The sequence below is a fragment of the Pteropus vampyrus genome, unplaced genomic scaffold, assembly GCF_000151845.1.
Source record: "Pteropus vampyrus isolate Shadow unplaced genomic scaffold, Pvam_2.0 Scaffold83, whole genome shotgun sequence".
Taxonomy (NCBI): domain Eukaryota; kingdom Metazoa; phylum Chordata; class Mammalia; order Chiroptera; family Pteropodidae; genus Pteropus; species Pteropus vampyrus.
Genome location: NW_011888864.1, coordinates 5,778,922 through 5,801,649, shown reverse-complemented (window position 1 = coordinate 5,801,649; position 22,728 = coordinate 5,778,922). Strand labels below are relative to the sequence as shown.

At 33.6% G+C, this 22,728-nt stretch overlaps 1 protein-coding gene across 6 annotated transcripts in view; it reads left to right on the top strand.

Annotated features, from left to right (window-relative positions):
• PCCA (propionyl-CoA carboxylase alpha subunit) overlaps window positions 1-22,728 on the top strand; it is a 352,647-nt gene that overhangs the window by 202,309 nt on the left and 127,610 nt on the right. For 5 of the 6 annotated variants that reach the window (XM_011363200.2, XM_011363198.2, XM_023532414.1 and 2 more), the window contains one exon: window positions 20,363-20,465. In XM_011363200.2, coding sequence (XP_011361502.1) covers window positions 20,363-20,465 — 103 coding nt within the window. Of the gene's footprint in view, window positions 1-20,362; window positions 20,466-21,102; window positions 21,145-22,728 lie in introns of those variants that run through there. The other variant, XM_023532416.1, reaches the window with a different exon arrangement.

Below are 22,728 nucleotides of genomic sequence, written 5' to 3'. Positions count from 1 at the left end.
TCTGGGCCTCTCACAATGCATGTGTCTGTCGGCTTGATGGTATCCCACAGGTCCCTTAGGCTCTGTTTACTTCAGTCTTTTTTTCCCTGTTCTTTAGACTTGATAATTTCTATTGTTCTATTGTCCTGTCTTCAGGTTGGCTGATTGTTTCTCTGCTTGCTCAGTTCTGCCTTTGAAATTCCTCTAGTGAGTATTTCATTTCAATTACTATATGTTTCAGCTTCAGAATTTTTTTTCATTTATTTTTAAGTTTTCTATCTTTTTATTGCTATTTTCATTTTATGTACACATTGTTTTCTTGACTTTCTCTGTCTTCCTTTAGTTCTTTGAGCAGTTATTTTAAAGTCTTTGTCTTGTATATCTGTCATTTGGTCTTTTTCAGAGAAGTATTCTGTTGATTTTGAATAGACCATACTTTCCCATTTCTTTGTATGACTTGTAATTTTTTGTTGTTGTTGTTGAACACTGGACATTTAAATCCAATAATATGGTAGCTCTGGAAATCAGATTCTTTTCCTTCCTCAGGTTTTACTATTTGTTTGTTGTTATTACTTTTTTAATTTATTTATTTGATTGTCGTAGGATGTCTCTGTGCCAAGTATCAGCCTAAGGTGTAAACATTAAGTTTTCTCAGGTCTTTTCTGAACCTTTCCTTGGGTGTGTAGTCACTTTCTAATTTCTTTATGTATGCAGTTGTTTTTAAATGTCTTAGTATTTAATGTCTGGCTCTTGAAAGGGGAAAAAACAAGAGAGGAAGGAGGGAGGAAGGGGGCACTGGCCCTTTAAATCTTTTGGCAGTCTCTTCAACCAAATGGAGAAGGGCTTGCAACAATGTGGGTGGTGCAATAAAAATGGCCACCTATCTCTTTATCTTCACCTCTGTGATCAGAAGCAGCAATTAGAGCACAGATCCCCTCTATTTGAAGGACAGGGTCCTTTTTGCCCACTCTAGCTTCAAGAATAAGTGTACAGCTATCTACCATATACCTGGGGGTGGGGTAATGGGTAGCTGCTACAGTGCTCAGAGCTGAAATTGGCTGTATTTTGCCATCCAGTTCTTCCCCTGAAAGTTGCAAGCCCTCCGCTGGATTCCAGAATTCCAAAATAGTTATGAGACAGATTCTGTCAGTATAGTTGTTGTCTAGGTGAGGAGACATATTCCTGTTGCTTCCTACTCTGCAATCATCCTAGAATCTTTTTCTTCTTATATTACTGTTGAACTCATTACCCTTTAGAAGTTCCAAAAAATTATATGAATGAAGTATGTAGGCCAGAAGTTTAGTTATGTAGATAATTGTGTACATATTACCTATATAGCAAATAATTATTTATTTTTGGTGAGTTTGTTTTCTACTGAACTTATTTATTTAGTATGGCAGTTCGTTGTAAAGTTGCTACCATCCGTAATAACAGAGACCTATGACATATAGCAAAATATATTGGTCTTTTTGACAAAACATAATCTCGTTTGGGCAAAGTGAACCTAAATTGTTTTTGCTTGTTTGCTGTCGAGGTACTTGGTACCATAGCTGATGTAAGGTGGTTGAATATTCACATTTTGACTTCAGAGTCATGTTTTCATCATTGGCTTGGGAATGGAGTCCAAGAATCAGTCTCCAGGTTTGGCTGCGTATTTCTCTGTCATGGGTGTACTCATGTAATGTTTATGCTTCCAAATTCAGTAGCCTGCAGCCCTTCCTTTGTATTGCTTGTTTTGGCTGCTGATTTTATTTTCCCAGTTTCTCTATGGGTTTTACTCTTTCATCATTTATGACTTGGAAAAAGACATTAATAATATTTACCCATTGTATTCGGTTTGTAAAAAGATAGCAGTGCATTTTAGACAAAAATAAAAGTTAATGTCATAAACAATAGCAGTTTTTTCTAAGGATGACTCTAAATTTGGTGAGCATGAGTAAGTTTTTACTTACTGATAAGTAAGTAAGTTTTTACTTAAATACATGCTGATTTACCAGGGAGTTATTTTTCTTTATAATTATTCTTAAACACTTTTATTAACAGACATGAAATATTGAAAGTCGTGTTAAACAATCGTTTCATGTTATTTGAAGGTAAAATTATTTTATTCTCATTGTGCTTTGTTATAATAATTTCTCTGACAATAACTGGAGGAAAAAATAAAAAAATGGTAAAGAAAACAATTTAGTTCCTTTTGGTAATCTTTTATTTAGTTTTGCTCTAAAAGCTAGTTTTCTTAGGTCAAAATGCTGCTCACAAGTCAGAATTCACCTTTCTGAGCTAGGCCTTCCCCTTACTTTACTCTGACTCAAGTCCACTTCTGCATTCACAAGCTTCTCAGAGAGCTAGTAAGACTGTCATTCTGCCTTCTGTAAATTTCTCTACTTTCTCCTTTCCCCATTGGTATGTCTGCATCTGTTGCTTTCTTTTGGTAGGTTTTATAACCATGCAGATTGTCCTACAGCCTTTCTTATGCTTTATTGCTCAAACTTTCCCAGTTCCATGATTTAATCTTTCTGTTAAACTATCTGACTAATTTATCACTGTATGATTATTCTTTCTGGAGAGAGCGAGGGCAACTTTCCTGGTGGTAGAATGGCTGGCGACCAAATCTCTTCCCTAGATGAGGGCTGTTTTGCATCCCCCTATTACTTTGCATGTTGTGGGGATTTGGCAGGGGATGTGGCTCAGAGTAAGCTCCGACCTCCCTTTTAGATGTCAGTCCTCCAGGCTAAACCTTGCCAAAGTGGATATGGGCAGTGTTTCTGTTTTCTTAAATCTATTTTAAGGTGTTTGAAAATGAACGTTGATTCTACGGGATTTATAAAAGCTTTTTTTTAATACTGCAGATATATAGTAAATTATTAGATTTTGTTGACCTCTTTTTGCTTTCTTGATTCTTTTTCTACCATTCCCCAGAGATTGTGTGCAAAATCCTAAACACTTAATTCAACATTTAACTCTTTAATCCATTTAGAATTCATTTATGTGTATGCTATGAACTGAGTTTCTTTTTTGTGATTTGATAATTTATTTAGAAAATATTTCAACCTACTCCCCCTAAAAGTAATATCTCTTTGTATTTCCAAGAATGGCAAGACAGAAATATATGTGAGTGTCTTAGTCATTTTGGGCCATATAACAAATTACCATAGTCTGGGTGGGTTAAGAAATGAACATTTATTTCTCACAACTCTGGATGCTGGAAGTCTGAGATCAAGGTGCCAGCATGGTTAGGTTCTGGTGAAGGCTGTCTTCTAAGTTGCAGAGAGCCTATTTGTTGTATCAGCACATGGTGAAAGAGGACAGGCTAACTCCCCGGCCTCTTCTTATAAGGGTACTAATCTCATTTATGAGTGCTCCACTAATTATCCTCAAAAGCCACCTTTTCCAAATACCATAACATTGGGCATTACGTTTCAACATATGAATTTTGAGGGAGACACAAGCATTCAGTTAATAACAGTGCATGTGCTCTCTCTCCCTCACTTACCACCCACTCTCTACCTTCCCTCTCTTCCTGCTGCCTTACCTTCCCCCGCCCCTTATTTTCTTACTCTCTCTCACTGTGTGATTTGCATGCACACACACCACATGCACACAAGTAGGTGTGCATATGTTACATAAATCATGTGATTTAGTAGAAGAGACTAAAATTTAGAATTAGAAGTCTGGATTGTAGTGATAACTATACCATTTATTAGTAATGCGACCTTATGGCATATTATTTTATCTTAAGCTTATCTGTTGGGAATAATATGTATTCTGTCCTGTTTCATACAGTTTTGTGAGAATAATTGATCCTGTTTAATTATGTTTTAATACCCAAATTCTTTCACTTAATTTTTTATAAATAAAAAAATGAGTTTTATATTGTCGTATAAAACCAAGTAAGTACTTTATAGATAAACATAAAACTATCAAGAAAAGAAATGGCATTTTTTATTTGTTAATATTAAGTAACTATAAATACAAGAAGGTAGAATTTGGGGTCTAATTATCTTCAGTGAAGTAAATAATGAGATGTCTCATATTATAATCCAGCAACTGAGGCACCATTAGAGTTGTTTTTAATGTTACGTAGTCAGATCATTTTTTTCTTTGTGGTTTCTTATTTTGCTTTTATTCTTAAAAAGACCTAAGTTTATACCATATTTACTAATATTCTATTTCCACTCTTTTATAGTTTATTAGATTGGAATTTTGTATTTCAAATTTATTTTGCAGGGATTTGAAGTTGAGATCTAATTTTACTTTTTTATATAGTTAACCAGTAGACTCAATCCCATTTATTGACTTGACTATCCTTTCTTTCTGGATCATTAAATGTCACGTTCACCCTATGCAAAATTCTAAATATATTATGGTCTATTTCTGGTATTTTCTCTTTATCTTCCTGTTTTGTCATTCTGTCCATATGTTATTAATTTTTTATTTTTCTGAAAATTTATTGATCATTTTTCTGGCTGAGCATTTTGATATTGGAATTGCCTTAAAGTTATAGTAAATTTGGATCGAATGACATTAAACATGGAAACTTTTCAAAAAATATGTGACTATTCATTGAAGTCTCTTTGTTTCTGTCATTAAAACTTTATAATTTTTCTTATTGTTAAGTGTACATTTCTTATTCTTAGGTAGTTTATAGTTTTATCATTCCTAGGTTGTTTATATATTGTATTATTATAGATGGGATCTTTTTCCCATTTTCTAAATGATTATTGATTTGATAAAGAGAAGCTAATGATTTTTTGTATTTCTTCTTTATTATGGTAAAAACGTGCATTAGTGTTAACTGTATGCACAATGTTGTGCTACAGATCTCCAGAACTTTTTTGTCTTGCAGGACTGAAACTCTATACTCATTGCACAACTTCCCATTCCTCTTCCCCCATCCCTTGATAACCACCATTCTAGTTTTGGTTTCCATGAGTTTGATTATTTTATTATTTGTATTTCTTTTATGACAATTCTTCTTCCTAACTTTAAAAATCCATTGTAATAACTTTTTATTTCATTTTAAGAGGGGGCAATCACATAACCTCCTGAAACATTTGGGATGCTTTTTTGTACAGGTAACAGAAACCCTGATTCAAACTGAGACAATTCTTACCTCAAATTTAACAGGAGGTTTAGAGGACAGGAAGGACAAAGTTCAATATGTTCATCTGCTGATGCCACTTCTCTACAGTTCTCCTAGCCTTTCTTCCTTCTGTGGATGGCCTTCATCATAAGGCTGTGATAACAGGATAGCTGCAGAGTTTCAGAAGTCAAATCTAGATAAGGTTCAGAGGATGTGACTGTCTCTAAGAAGCGATGAAACCTTTCTCAGGTGTTACCTAGCCAGCTACTTCTCAGTTCTCATTGACCAGAAGTAAATCTCTTGCCCATTCCTAAACCAATCACTGAAAAGGGAATTGGATTATCATGATTGTCTTGGACTAATTTTCTAGTGGGAAACATGTAATGAATGGATAATCAAATGGAGTGACCACTACATCTTTTAATAGTAATCCATGCCTTCTTTTCTATGAGTTATAATATTTTTCTTGTCTTATTCTACTGGCTAGAACTTCCAGTAATTTCATGTTCAAGAGCAGAGGCTTTTGTGCCAGATACTTGGATTTCTTCCTGGTTCTGCCAATCCTTAGCCAATCTTAGGATAAATTGGACTTCATCTCTCTTGGACTCAGTTTCCTCATTTGTAATGTGGAGATAATAGTAGTTCTTAAAGAGTTTTTGTCATTGTCAAAAGATATACACAATACTTGATGCCCATTATGTTTCAGCTGTCCCTAATTTTTTAAAAATCTCTAATGACAAAGATGCTATTTCAAGGGTAGTGGCAATGACATGTACTTGTTTTATTCCTGACTAGCTGGAATGCCTTGAGTGTTTCAGTTTTTCTTATGTTAAGGATGTATTCTTCCATTCCTTATTGATCATTATAAGAGTTGAGGTAGAAAATTTGGAGAATTTAGCAGGGAAGAAACGATTTAAACAATCCCGCCCTCATGAGCTTACTTTTACTTGGAGGGTAGACAGACAAAACAGATCAGTAAATATGTAGTATATCAAATGATAAATATTTTGGTGAAAAACAAAACAGGAAAGGGATATAGAGCATCCTGAAGGTGGATGGTAGGGTAGTTGGCAGTTTTAATTTGGATCACAGGGAAGGGGATGGCAGGAAGGATTAGCAGGATGATAGGATTCACATTCCAGCAAAGACCTGAAGGAGGAAGGGAGTCATGTGAATATCTGGTGGAAGAACCTTTCAGTCAGAGGAGATAGCAAATGCAAATCACCTGAGGTCAAAGTATGCCTGGCCTGTTTGAGAAACAGCAAGTAAGCCAATGCAACTTGAGAGGAGTAAGCAAGCTATAGAGTAGAGAGGTGGAGTTGTGTTAGATAGGTTGTGGTAAGGATTTAGGCTTTCATTGTGAGTGAAATGAGAGCCATTGCTGGGTCTTGAGCAAAGAGCTTGATGTGACATATGTGTTGACAAGATTATTATGTCTGCCATGTTATAAATGACTATAGGAGGGTGAGGGTGGAACCTGGGAGACCAGTTAGGAACAAAGGCCCTGGATATTCCACATTAACAAGTCAGGAAGATGAGGCAGATCCAGCAAAGGAGACTGAGAAAGAACAGCAGATGTGATAGGTAGAAAAGTACGCAAGGTTGGAGTTCAGAGAGCCAAGTGAGGAAAGCATACAAAGAAGGCAGGAGTGTTCAACTGAAATGTATCAAATATGATGAATGACTATTAACCATTGATATTAACAGTGTGGAGGTCATAGGAAACCTTGACAAGAGCGTTTTCAAGAATGTCAAATGGAAAGTGGTAGTTAAATTGGATATGTTATATTAGTGGACCTTGGCAGTGCAGAATGTGATTATACGTGCCATATCTCTTAAACACTATAGATGGTACCCAGAATTCTCTTATTTTATTACATTCCCTATATTGTCATTTGTGCTAGAAAAATGAAATCCGTTTTAGGTTTTTCTGCTCCTTTACCTGGCACTGAAATTTCAGGATGGTTGGTGTGGTGTAGTGGAACCAGTACTGGAATGAAAGGTCGGGAGTCAGGAATTTGGTCCTAGTGCTGCTACCAAGTATCAAGATGGTGCAAGCCTTTGTGCAAATGTTTCAATCTCTGGTTCTAGTTTCCTCCTCTGAGCAATGGCACTGTTAGATTGGATGATTCCCAAAATCTTTTTTTCAGCTCTTATCCTATTTGAATTGCACGAGGCAGATGCTTTTACTTTCTGGTTTCTACTTTAACCTTCTAGTTTCTCTCTTGATATTTGATCAGAGGTTAAAAACTTAGAAAAAGAAACACCTTCACTATGGGCTATGATTATGCTGATGAAAATATTTCATCCTGAAAGCTTTTTGAAAATGAAGCATTCATTTTTGTGGAGGATTACTTTGGGTGTATGGAGTCAGTGTTTAACCAGCACTTAGAGCTCATACTTCATAGAATATATTGAGTATCTCAACTGGCTTTATAGACCCTGTCATCAGTTTAACTCTTTTAGTTACAGTAGCAGAATGGGAAATTTTGTGCACTTGAATTGCAGTTTTTGTGCCTACGTTCGTATTGCATTTTCATTCCTCATTTGGCTTCTCAATAAAATGGAGAATTATTTTTTTAGTGATTTTTACCTGATAGATGCAATTATATGGTTTTCTTGCTATTAAAAAAGTGCCCTTTTCTGGTTTTAGATTTATAATTCATTTAGCCATTATTAAGTTTTCAGTCAGAAGATAAAAGTTTAAAGTTTTGAAATAAAAAAAGATAAAAAAGTAGTTTTGAAATATGATCTTAAACTTGAAAGATAATTGGAAAAGAAACATAAGAAACAAAAAGTAGCCATGTAAAAATAATTCCCAAGTGAAAGCAAGTATTTTTATACAATTATATATTGGCTCTTTTACTTAAATGTCTTTGAATTTAAAAGGACATATCAAATTATTAACACATTTACACCATCTATGACAATAAAATGCAACTTTCATATTATACTTTTTCATATTGGTTCTCAGATTAGCCACTTCATTATAACAGTGAAGTTGATGTTCTGATAACTAATAAAAATAGTACTTTGGGTGTATATTCACAAACATACATAGCTATACTATGCTTTTGAAATATGTACTTTTATTTGAGCATATAAATCCCCTAAAGTAGCAAGAAGGGAGAAAACACTAATAATTTTTCTTTAAGCTTGCCTTACTTTTTACTATCTCTGTTATGATAGTTTCATTTATTTAATTAGACTGTCTTGGATGATTTAGAAATCTGTGTGAGATGAAGCACAAAATATTAAGTGGATAAGATGTCATATTTATACATTTTTTACTAAATATTACATTTTAAAATGTTTTTCCTTTCTTTAATTCTACTATAAGAGCTGAGTGGAAGATAAAATAGCCTCATTATTGTAGGAGAATTTCTCTGTTCCCTGCAATGACTCCAAAAGCTCTTGCACACTTCATCAGTATTATTGTAATTCTTTGGCTGCAGGATATTTGGCAGCTGTTGCACCCCACTGGCAAATCCTATTCATACTTCTTTCCCATTCAACATTGCCATTGGAGAATTGATTTCTCTCTCCTCTACTCTAACCTTTCCCAATTCATTTTGGATTGTTCAATGTGAAACATTTTAATTTCATATCATACAGCTATTCAGCTCACAATCCCTTTTTTAACCTGTCACCAGGGTAACAGCATAGCATGCTTTCTTTAGGCAATCAAGTTTTTATTTCACATGCTTAATGTTGCATTAAATGTTTGCATTTTGTTTAACCCCCTTAAATACTTTGAACTCTGGATATATTTTACAGGATAATGAAATCCTTGATTTTTGAGTCAAATATAAATCAACTCTACATTCATAATAAAATGTCAAATGATTAATTTACATAATTCAGAGATTGCTATTAAAAATACAAATTAGCTAATCTGTATAAGAGAATTTTCTGTAAGCAATGGAGGGATATTTGTATATTTGTATACATAGCCCTTTTTCAAAATGGGATTTAAAAGTGGCTTAGAGAGATTTGTCAGTGAGATAAGTAAACATTTAAAAGAGTAATGGAATTGGTGCAAATGGACAAATATATCTTTTGAAGACATTATTTGATTTTTCAGTATAAAGCTTTTTTTCTATTTGTGTGCGTGTGTGTGTGCGTGTTTATACCATAATGACATATATTTGATGATGAATGTGGTAAGGTACTACATTCGGATTAAACATCTCTTCTAGGAGGTTGATTTGGGCATTGTGTTTATTAACATCTGTTTATCACTTTAGTACTACCTTTTCCTTAAAATAAATAATTCAATAATAATGATAGATTAGTAAAGATGAAAATACTTCTATTTAGATATTATTCTTTGAATTGAATGGACTTAAATTTCTCTTTATATTGCTCTCTTTTCATCTTTACCCCAAATAATAGTTACAGTGACTTTTTCTGTGAGTAAATTTTATGAAATTTGGAATATTCTAAGAAATATAAAGAAATATGTAAGAAAAGGAAGAACAGAGACTAGTAACTTATGTTGTTTGAAAGCATTGTTATTTAAGTGTCTTTAGATGCATCTTATTAAGTATCTTATGCAGTCACTAAAGTTTTCATGTTAATGTATAGGATAAACTGAATTAAGTGGCCTTTTTTTCCTCCTTTTAAACTATCTTTTATTTTACCTTAAAATTTTTTTTAAAGCATGTACATCAATTCTCTGATCCTTGATTTAGTGCTCTTTGGAATTTCTGGCCTTTAACAGTGTGTCAGACTATAGTTTCATATCTTTATGTTCGTATGTAACTAATGACCCTGGATATAGATGACATTGATCTAGATGACTAACGTCCTGATCATTCACTTTACAAAGATTACGTTCTTTCAGTAAATTCCTGAATGTGCAATTTAATGATTACTCTAATTCTGAAAATAAAAGTTATTAGATCATTCCCAAAATAACAAATAGCGCTCCACGTTATAAGGTGCTTGGGCTGAGAATAATAAGAAAACAGTTTCTGCCCTTAAGAAACTTAGAATAGAGTAGGATAGGAAGATATTAAACAGGTAATTATCAACTTGGAAGACTATAAGCAGAAAAGACTAGGTTGTTATTCTGGCGAAAGGAAGGAATCTCATTTGCAAGTTTGAACCATGATCAAAATGTCAAGTTTTCAATAAAAAGTTAGAAGGCATGCAAAGAAACATGAAAGTATGACCAATTCACAAGATAGAATGTCAATAGAAACTGTCCAGGAGAAGGCCTAAACATTTTGCTTATTATACAATGACCTTAAATAATTTCTTATAAATATGTTCAAAGGACTAAAGGAAACCATATATGAAGAATTAAAGCATAGTATGGGAATTATGTGTCATTAAATAGAAAATATCAATCAAAAGATAGAAATGATAAAAAAGCAAATAAGAATTTGAGAGCTGAAAGTACAATGCCTACAATGAAAAAGTACACTAGAGGGACTCAAAAGTAGATTTGAGCTAGCAGAAGAAACAGGAAATTCAAAAACCTGTCAGTTGTTTTAACTAGTGTGAGGAACAGAAAGAAAAATAAACAGAGCCTCAGACCCTGTGGGACACTATCAAATGTACCAACATATACATGCTGAGAGTCCCAGAAGGAGAGGAGAGGAAAAGTAAAGGACAGAAAGAATATTTAAAGAAATCATAGCTAAAAAGTCCCAAATTCTATGAAAAACATTAATCTGCACAATTAAGAAGCTTGGAAAACTCCAAATGAGATAAGCTCAGATCCACACCTACACACGTCAGAGTTAAACTGTCAAAAACCAAAAAGAATCTTAAAAGCAGAAAGAGAAAAATGACTCATCATGTAAAAGAGATCATCAATAAGATTAAGAGTTCACATTTTATCACATACCACAGAGTCCAGAAAAGAATGGAGTGCATATATAAAGTGCTGGGAGAAAAAAGTTAACAAAGAATACTATATCCAGCAAAACTATTCTTTCGAAATGTAGGAGACATTAAGAAATTCTCAGGTAAACAAAACCTGTCAAGATACAGGAAAGGAAGTACTTCAGGGTGAAATGAAAGGACACTAAACAGAAACTCAGATACACATCAAGTAGTAAAGAGCACTGTTAAAGATTACATTGGTAAATAAAAGACAGTATAAATGTGTCTTTTATTTTGTAACATCTTTTTTTTCTCAGCTAAAAGATGACTGCACCAGTCAATAATTTTAAATCTAAAGTAGGCACACAATATATACAGATTTGTATTTTGTATGACAACAAGAAGATGAATGAGGGCAAAGCAAATGCTATATTAGAGCAAATTTTTTGTGTGGTATTGTAATTAAGTTGGCATCAATCCAAACTATAGTGTTTAAAGATAAGGCACTAATTGTAATCCCCAGGGTAACCACTAAGAAAATTGCTTAACAAAATAGTAAATGAAACATCAAGAGAATTAAAATGGTACACTAGAAAATATCTGTTTAAACAAAAGAAAGCATTAATGGTGGGTTTAGAAGAACAGAAAAGATAATATACAGAAAGCAAAATGGCAAATATAAATCCTACCTGATGAGTAATTATATTAAATGTAAATGGATTAAGCACACTAATCAAGGATAGATATTGGCAGAATGGATAAAAAACAAGATCAAAGTATATGCTTTCTACAATAGACACACTTTAGATTTAATGACTAGGTTGAAGGAATGGGTAGAAGGACTTATCAAATATTACATTTGTAATACTAATATTACTAATATCAGATATAATATTTTTGAGACAAAAATGATTACAGGAGACAAAGAGGGTTATTTTATAATACTAAAAGGTCAGCCCATCAGATAGCTATAACAATTATGATCATAGAGAAAGTCCTCACTTAACATCATTGATGGATTCTTGGAAATATGTCCTTTAAGCCCTGGATAGGATCCCTTCTGTTGCAAGGAACACTCATACACACCCACACCCACTCAGACTGGGACAATTTAGACAGGCTAATTCAACTCTTGTGCACACCTTTGGGATTTTGGAGGAAACCAGAGTACCCAGAGAAAACCCACACAGACAGTGGCCCCAGTCGGGAATCAATTATTTTTTCTTCTGATCAATGTTATAACAAAACAACATTAAACAAAATGATGTTACTCAAGGACCTGCTATATATGTACCCAACAACACGGTTCCCAAATATATGAAGCAAAACCAAGAAAAGAAAAAGAAATGGACAATTTAGCAATAATAGTTGGATATTTTAATTACTTTCTATAATAGACAGAACAACTAGATAGAAATTCAAGATGGAAGTAGAAGACTTGAACAATACTATAAGCCAAATGGATCTAATGGATATCTGTAGAAACTTTATCCATTAGCAGAATTTGCAACTTCTCAAGTGTACATGTAAAGTAACATTCTCCAGGATAGACCATAACTACTATATTATATTCTAGGCTATAAAACACTCACCTGATTAGGAATAGCAGGAAACTTCCTCAGCCTGATGAAGGCCATCTATGAAAAGCTTAATGGTGTGCGATAATGTTTTTCTCCTAAGGTCAGGAATGAGAGAAGGACATTTGTTATTTTTTTTTTCAGCATTGTGCTGGAGTTCCTAGCTAGGGCACTTCGGCAAGAAAAATAAAAAGTATAAGAGAAGAAGTAAAACTATTTGCAGATGACATGTTCTGTAGAAAATCTTAAGGAATTCATACCAAAAAATCTGTTAGAACTAATAAATTAGTTCAGCAAGGTTGTAGGCTGTAAGAATGATATGCGAATACCAATTTTATTTTTATTTAAACCAAAAATGAAATTAAAAATGTTTTATTTACAGTACCACCAAAAAAAAAAAAAAGCCAAGACTTGTATGCCAAAAACAGTTGTTGAAGTACGAACAGTGGGAAAATATCTTGTGTCCATGGATCAGAAAACCCAATATTAAGATGGCAACAATACTCACCTGATATACGGATTTGATACAATCCAAATTTCAAACCAAATTCCAGCTGTTTTCTTTGTAGATATAGTCATCTGATTCTCAAATTCATGTGAAAATGCAAGGGACCCAGTGTAACCAACAAAAGAAACTTGAAAAAGAAGAACAAAACTGAGGGACTTATACCTCCTGATTTCAGAACTTACCACAGTAATCATGACAGTGTGGTACTGGCATAAGGATAGAGGTGTTGATCAATGGAATATAATTGAGAGTCCAGAAGGAAATTCTTACCCCAATGATTAATTGATTTAAACAAGTGTATGAAGACAGTTCAATGAGTAAAAGGGTAAATGTTCAATAAATGCTGCTGGAGTAGCTCGATATTTTTATGTAAAAGAATGAAGTTGGTCCCCTCCCTACATCATACGTTCAAATTAACTTAAATTATAGACCTAAAAATAAGAGCTGAGCTACAACACGCTTAGAAGAAAACATAGGAGTAAATCATTGTTACTTTTGGTTAGGCAATGATTTCTTATGTAAGATGCACAAGTAACAAAAGAAAAAAATAGATAAGTTGGACTTCATCAAAATTAAAACTTTTTATGCTTTAAAGGACAGCATCTAGAAAGTGAAAAGACAATCTACAGAATGGGAGAAAATACTTGCATATCATATATTTGATAGGAGACTTTTGTCGAGAATATACGAACTCTTATAACTCAATAATAAAAAGAATCCAGTGAAAAAATGGGCAAAGGACATGAATAGACTGTTTTAAAATAAGATTTACAAATGGCCAACAAGCCTATGAAAAGATGTTCATTAGGAAAATTAAAAAACTACAATGAGATACCACTTTATACCCATTAGGATGGCTATAATCAAAAAGACAGAAAATAACAAAGTTGGTAAGGATATAGAGAAATTGGAATCCTTATACATTCCGGTGGGAATTTATGAGTAAAATGTTGCAAACCTGGAAATAATTTGGTAGTTTCTCAAAATATAAGACATTACCACATGACCTAACTATTTATTCCACTCCTAGGTGGAATATTCCACCCAAGGGAAGTAAAATCATTTGTCCACACAAATGTATACAAATGTTCATAGTGGCATTTTTCATAACAGTAGAAACCATGAAATGATGAATATATAATATTAAAATGTGCTATATTTATAGAATGGAATATTCATCAGTAAAAACAAATGAAGTATTGTTACTTCCTACAACATGGATGAAATTTGAAACTCTTATGCTAAATGAAATAAGGCAGTCATAACAGACCACAAATTTTATGATTCCATTTATATGAAATGTCTAGAAATAACCAAAGATATGGAAATAACACATTAGTATTTGTGTAGAGCAGAGGTTGGAGGGGGAATGCGGAGTGATTGCTAATGGGTCCAGAGTTTCCCAATGGGGATCATGAAAAAATGTTTTAAAAGTGCTTACAGCGGCGTGTACAAAATTCTGTGAATATATTAAAAACCATTGAATTGTATACTTCAGGTAGATTAAATTTATGACATGTGAATTTTACGTCATGGGCTATTCAAAATTTTTAAAAAAGTGTTATGTATTTCATATCTTCTCCAGAGTTTATAATTGTTATCTGGAGGAGGGTTAGTTGGAAATAAGTTAGACTGTCACTTTTATAGTAACTGGAACTTCTCTATGTTGTTTTAACTTTATATCACACAGATTCAAAGGCAGAGGAGGAATACGGGTTTGCACACGTGTACCACTTCTGCCTGCAATGTAGGCAGGAACTTTTGACATCTCTCCTTGCAAAGGTTATTCCTGTCACTAAATTTTGAGCAATCATATAAACATTTTATAATTGTGAGAAGAATATTCTTGAACAAGACTCCATCATGTTACAAGAAAGATACAGTGATATCTCACTTTAATTCCTAAAATTTGAACATGAATGAACCTCAAAAACATTATATTGAACTAAAAAAAAAAGCCGCACATAAGAGTACCTGTTTTTGGAGACCGTTTATGTGAAGCTTAGTCTAATCCATAGTTGAACTACAGAGGGGAAGGAGACAATTCCACTGGAAAGATAGATGGTGGAACTCAAGGTTTGTGGATTTTACTGTTTGTAAATTGTGTATTAATATTTAAAGAAAACTGTTGAAATAATAGAAGAGGATTTTAGATATTGTATGAAATTATGATAATGAAGATGATGATTCTTAACATTTATGTACAGAGTACTAGTTAGTTTAAGCATCCTCTTCCTTTCATTTAATTAACATATGAGTTAGGTATTATTATGATCTTTGTTTTACTCATAGGAATCTGAGACACAAGGAGGGTAGTAACTTGTAAAGGTCATATAGCTTTTGTGGTCAGTGGTCGGTCTACACTAAGGCCTGCCGGAGTGATGGCTGTACTACATTGCCTTTCCTGACCAGTTGTGCCCAAAGTTTAAATTAAGAACCTAACTCCTTATTGGTGGAAGAAGGAAATAGGGTGTGCACAGTATTAAGATATACAAGATTATAACAACGTTATTATTTGTTTCTAGATTCAGGTGTTATTTGTGTGATTATTTGTAATGCTAAGGACACTAAACTCGGATGTGTTCCCTAACTATTCCTAGGCACTATTATGTGATATATGCTCTTCTACAAGGACATATATGTGAAGGTACACATTTTAGATTGCATATAGGCACAATTCTATTCTTCCACTATGACAATTTCTAGCTTTGAAGAGGTTCTCTGAAAATGCTGCTTTTATCTTTCTTCTGCAGTGATGAACTTTAATGTTAGAGTGTTGTAAATTCTCACATAATAAGGCTTAGATTTTTGTTTGGTTTGGCAGTAGACTTCTGTTTAAAATTCCTTTAATCTGTTCATTCTATGCTTTTTATATCCATTTTGATAGCTGATGGCTCTGAAGAATTTTAGAAGAATTTATTGCACTAATAATACTTTTATTTGTGACTTTTCCTTCATCCCAACTTGCTGAAAGTGGATTTTTTAGTGAATTGCTGAATTTTTGTGTTCTTTAGATTTCTTTTCCCCTGGAAGAAATAAGAAACAATTCATATGCCAGATCTAAAGTTTCATTAAAATTGCTTATGCCCTGTCTCAGGCATTTAAAGTGGGCCATCTGTCTAAACATCTCTCCTTTTTTTTTTTCTGATCATTTCCTCGACTTATTCATGAGCCATGGGAGGGCTCCTTTGTAGTCTCCATGTAGCTGGTTCTGTCTACCCCCACTGAATACATCTATGTGCTTGCATAACATATCTTTTCACCGTGCTGGAAATTCTCTGAACTTGGTTCAGATGAATGGCCCACTTTTCTGAAGGCCTTTTTCTTCCTGCAAAGATTTGTATGCAGAAGCTGACCTCTGTGGCTATGGAATGCAGCATATTATTCTTGATCATTTTACAGACCACCCACTGTGAAAGTTATGATGAAGGATTGCTTAATGATTCTTTGACCACTAACATTGTTTTAACTCAGTATTTCATTCCTAAATAGCTAATGGCTTTTCTGAGTATCTGATAATATGGTTTTGAGATGCTTATAATCCCTGCTAACTAAAGATGCTGTTATTTTTACATAAAATCTGCTTTAAAAAATGATATGTAATAGCAATGTATTTGAGTTAGTATTACTTGCACTTTTTTTGATTAAAATATTCCAGTAAGCTAAATGTATCAGCATTAACATTTGTGATAATCAGCTGATAATTTTTGTCATAAAATATAGAAAAATTTAGTTTTATTGAGCATGTTTATTCTGGTTGGCTGATGATAATCTCAGGTCTGGTAAGAGCTATTATTTGATTTGCTTTGAGAGTAGCTATTTATCTGAATTTCTTTTTACTGTTTTTTGTTTGTTTGTTTTTTGGAAGGGGACCGTTTGTGTTTAAAGTAGTAGCTTATATCAGCTTGGCAGGTAACTAATAAGTTGTACAGTGAAAATTTTTGATCAGAGGGCAGCCTTTTTCACTAGGTAAATATTTTAGTAATGGAAGCTGTTTTCTGGGTATCATTACTATGGTAAGTTGAATGAAGCTCCTAGAGTTTTCTCTCCTCTTTTCAGAAAGACATTTATAAAAATCTTCTCTGATACCATCTTGGATTTACTGGATACATGTAATTCTTTTTTAAAATTTAAAGTATAACTATAGATAATTTTTACCATTATAAACATGTTCGTGCTGGTGGACTTGATAGCAATCATTGTTAATGTAGTTTCAGCGATTTTGCAGAAATAGAGCATATGTACTTTTAGGTTGGTATGTATTATCTTTATTTATAGTTTATTATAATTTATTTCTACCGCAGATCTTATTGATATTTACATTGCATATATATGTCCAAACCTGTCCATTTTATTTAAAAACAGAACAAAACAAACCACTTCAAACTTATGGAAAGCCAGAAGGAATCTTAGCACATTTTGTTTGTAGAAGAGTAAACTCATAAAGAGATTCCACAGTTTGACCATTTTTTCTGAGTATCTCAAGGTCTTGCTTTCACAGTGAAGCCTCTTTCCTATATCCACTGACACATTACCTTAACAGAAATTGTTAGAAAAGTGCCACTTCAAGAGTTGTGTGTTCAGAAGAAGCAACAGCTTTCCCTGTCACCTCTCCAATTCTGCTCTGATCCATATTTTACAAGTATGGAAATTTTGGTTCAAAAAGATGAAATGAATTCTCTGGTACATTGCTTGTAAGTGAATGGGCTGAGGTTAGACCTCAGCATTTTAACTCAAAAGAGCCTGCGCTCTTTTTACAAGGTCCCTCTTGGGGCAGGTTATAACACATATGAAACAGATGTGGATCAAAATAAAACAATGGAAAAATAAATAGTAGGCTCTGAAGAGAGGCTACTCTATTTCTCCACCATCTGTAAGAGTGCTTTCTGTGGGAAAATGTCTTCTGGGTTCTAACAGGATGTCAAGATCGACATCTTCCCAAGTCCTCTGGAGACAGGCATGCTGCATAACTAAAAAGGGTCTCTACATTTACGTAAAAGAGTTACCTCCATTAGGCCACTAAATTGTGAAAATATTAAGCATATATTACAGGTTAAGTGGAAGGGATATCACTGAAATTTGTAGTATAATTAGGGAACAGTTTGTGTGAGAGAATATTCTTCTTGAAAAACCTGTTTGAGAAACAGTTCAAAGTTTCTTTAAAGGGATTTCAGTTACAGAGGAAACAAGAGTATAGGCCTAGAGTTTTGACTAAGCATAATTATATAAGTTAAGATTTATGTGCATTATTTAATTTAATCCTCAACATCACTATGATGTGGAGACTTTGATTATCTTAATTTTATACACAAGAAACAGACTTAAGTAGTTCACTCAAGGACAGAACTAATTAATGGCAGAGCCATTAATTAGCCAACTTCTGCAAGTCACCAGAGCCTGAATTTATAACTGTGCTTAGTTCTCCTGCTTGTCTTAGCTTGGCTGGTTTTGTGAAACAATTTAAGTGCTCAGCTCAACCAGATATACAAGTCAGAGAATAATCAAAACTAAAATCGAATGCAAAGAATGGGGCCTTATTTTGAAGGAACTTGAATGATAGGTAAGCTAATTAAGATTTAACCCGATGTAAAGTAGAAAACCATGGAACAATCTTGAGCAGGAAAATAACCTAATTATCGAGGATAGCAAAGATTTAGGAAAGCCATGTTGCCCAATAATCTAGCTGTGAGGGTATTTCTGTCATCACATTACCCCTGAGAGGTCAGGGTGTTAACCCCGTTTGAAAGCGAACAAAGTGAACTCTAGTGAGGTCATCGCATAGTCCAAGAGCAGCCAGGTAATCTCGGAGCTCAGGGTTCACTCTCTTTTAGTAGCTCATGCTAATGCCCCTTGGGTGGCACGGCCCCTCCTGTGCAGTGCTTCACACATAGTAGATGCTCCTCAGATTTTTTCTTACTTCTCCCCTCAGTTTTTTCTCCCCAACCTGTGCTGGAGGCTGGGGATATAAAAATAACGCATGATCTTGGTCTTTTAGGAGCTCACGGACCAATGGAGGGAGACAATCATAAACAAATGCCCTATGGAACAGAGTGCCAAAATAGAGATTGAGTTGGAGCACAGCAGCACTCTCCAGCCTTTCCTTCTCTCTCTGCCATGCTTTATTTTCTCTCTCCTCTCCTCCTCCTCTCGCTCATATGCTTTGCTCCCATGTTGTTTTCAGCTCTCAAGTGTGAGGGTCTGTTTTCTGAAGCATTGTTATTGATGTGCTGATGCATTTTCTACTTTAAATGTTCACTTCTATAGTATTTAAAACATTTCTTCATCTTTGGAAAGTAAATCAGTAAGTAGTGGGCCAAATACAAATATTCACCTAAATTTTTAATCATCTTGTATTAGATGTTGTATCTAGAGGTGATTTGATTATATTCAAAGTTTTTGTGACTATGACTTTTCTTTTAGTTGATTATGCAGCGAATCTTTTTGAAATCAGGGTCTGAGTCAAGTGGGGGAAGGGAGAGTTAAATTAAAACTACTTGCAACAATTTTTCAGAACTACGACTTTGAAGCCAGAGTCTGGACATTGCATGTTTATTGCCTAGTAAATATTTTCAACTATAAATAATGTAATACTTAAATTAGGATACTTAGAATACTTAAATATGGTTAGTTCAAAATTGTTAAAATTTTGTAAATTTAAAAAGTTATATGAAACATTTGTATTCTAAAAATGTTTTTTGTCTCTGAGTGCTTGACCTAATTTTTCTGGACTATCTAATATTAATCATACACAAGACAAGACCCGTGTGTTAAGACCAGCATAATTGATGTGGTATTCTTATCAAAACAAATAAACAAACAAAAGACAAAAGAAACTTTTGGAGGTGCTGGAAATGTTTATTACCTTGATCACAGCGATGGTAACGTGTGAATAAATATGTCCAAACTCACCGAGTTGTATATGTTAATTATGTGCAGTTTTTGCATACCAATTATAACTCAATAAACCTGGAAAAAAGAAACAATTAGCATTATAATTTTTTAAAGACAGTCTTGGATAGTAACCAAATATTGAAAAGAAATTAATATTGCTTAAAGAAGGTTAATTTTTGAGGGACGGCCATAATTAAGCAACTTAAATTCATAGACTAGATGATGGTACTTCGAATAGCTGATGGTACCACAATTATCCTAGAATGACTGCTGGTGTCCTTAGAGAGACAGAGAGACTGTGTGTGTGTGTGTGTTTAACCTCTCTAGTTTAAATATGAAATCTTTTTTTCCAAGGGTAGAACCTTCTAAATAAAATGCTCTAGATCCAGTCGTTAGCAGTTTTACTCTGCACACTTAACATCAAAAGAAAATCAGTTTACTGAGAATAATATAAAATTATTAACTCCTTTTCATTTCTTTCTACTTCAGAGTGCCTATTGTTAAGCCACAAGTGGCTAACTGGGAGCTTTCAATAAAATTGAGTGATGAAGTTCATACTGTTGTAGCATCAAACAGTGGACCAACTTTCTCTGTAAGTTTTCTTTCTTTTTTTGCGGGAGATGGGGGTAATCTTGAAATTATGAATATTTATCACAATTTTTAACATCTTCAGTGACTCTCATCTTTTGAATCTATAACATGGCTTTGTATTTGTTTTATCTTCTTTAGGAAGCTGAATGTAAATGAAAATTTTTGTTCTCAATGCAGTTAGGAAATAACATTCCCAGATGTAGCCACATTCTAAACTCACTTCTTGATACCTGAATCATTTTTCTTCTCTTATTGAGATACTTTTGGCTTTGTTATAGAGAATAGTATATTTAATTATACTTCTAAACGTATGATAGCTGTGGTAGGTAATCATTCTTTTAAAACAAGTAATCTGAAGCCTCATATAACATTTTCTTGAGATTTCATGTTGTGAGACATTCTTGAGACTAAATTTATCTTATGGTGACATTCCTTTGGTTTTGAAGAACTTAAACCCCTTGGATAGTATCCATGAAGAACTATCTTTAGTTTAATTCTTGTCTGTACTGAACAATGGTACAATAAGATTTAGTGTTTGCACTGTGGTATGAGTAATATGTTTAAATTCTATTTTTGAGATTGCCAGAAAAATACCATGAAGAGTTACTATTTTAACTTGTGTCCTTTTTTATTTTCAGCATGAACCCACAGAAACTACTATATAGTTGGAGAAATGAGTATTAATCCACATTTCTTTACTCATAGTTAAGTTGCATTGAAACGTCATTTTGTTTTGGGGAAAATGACTTTTTATCAAAAGATTTAAGCAGGATATGAAAATCAAAAGAATATAATTTCACCGAAATAAGACCTGCTGAGGTTTGAGGTACATGACAGTTTCTTGATCCTAGCTAGAAAATACCACAAGTCAAGAATTAGTGAGAATTCATTTATTTAACAAAACTCATAATATTCTGACTGTGTGCTAGATAGGTGCTAAACTGTTATGGTGGAGAAGCCGATGATCTTATGTGGTAGTCAGAGTCACAAATAAAGGAGATTAATTCACGAATTAAGGGTAGCCTCCTTGGCTGTATTTAAATGTTTTGATTCCTTCTATATGCCAAAATTGCTGAAGCATTTGTTACTGAAGTATATGTCACTCAACTCTCTTAAAATAAAAACTATAATGGAGTCAAACAATTGTTTTATGATATATTTTGTGATGAACGTATTTGATTCTTTACGTTCTCCTTTCTATGTGATCATTTAAAAAAGTAGTTTCATAAGTGGACAGTTAACTGTACATCAAGTTGAGTAACAAATTATATGTATTGAATAGAAAAGAGTATTAATATTACAATGTAGCATTTTCCTGGGGGAAAGTTAACTTTACAAAAATGTAGACTTTCGCATAATTTTCAGTTCAGTTCAGTAATGGTAATCTGATACCCCAGTACTGTGTTTTTCTAAGTAGTGCCTTGCCTTAATAAGAAAATTGCACAGGTTACTTCTTAAAGCTGTTATTTCTCTGTGCTTGTTTAGATTTCATGTTGGAAAACTAGAGACCATTGGCCTGACAGCTCAAGTGGTGTTTCTGAATTTTTACTGTAGAATTACCTCTTGTTTCACTATTTAGCTCATGAGGAAAGTAGGATTGTTTAAAAAACATATCAAAATTGATACATTAAAAATTTCCCTGGAAAACATCCACCTTGATATATAGTATCAAAAACTACTTCATGTATTTATTGGCTTAGCTACTATCAGAAGCGTCATACCTAATGTTCTTATGATAGTATATTCCTTTCTCTTAAGCATATTTGTATTGAGCTTCATGCAACATCAGTATTATGAAAGTAGTCAAGTTGAATAGTGTGAAGTAAGCAAAGGCTAATTGGTGTATGAAGATTTTAATAGTGTGGAACCCCTGCTTTTAGAGTCTCAGGGGAGTGTTGTGACTATTGGTTTTCTAGATCACCTACAACCACATCAAGAAAAAATTTTTCTAGAGATAACAGTCTAGGTTAATTAGCCCAGAGGTAGTACAGGCAAAGCCATATTTGTTTAGCTCACATAATGCTTCAGATACCCTAAGTTTTCAGAGTTCTTTTATTTAATTAAAAAATTTAATTATAAAATATATCCAATTTTCACAGCAAATGTACAAATCTTCTATGTAAATCTCCTATTAAAAAAGAAAAAATATCATAGATACAGCTAAATCACTTCTTTACATCATCCCATTCTGCCCTTTCCCTCCCTAGGGCTGAGAGCTATCCTGAAGGTGCTCTTCATCCTTCTTGTACATGTCGTTGCACTTT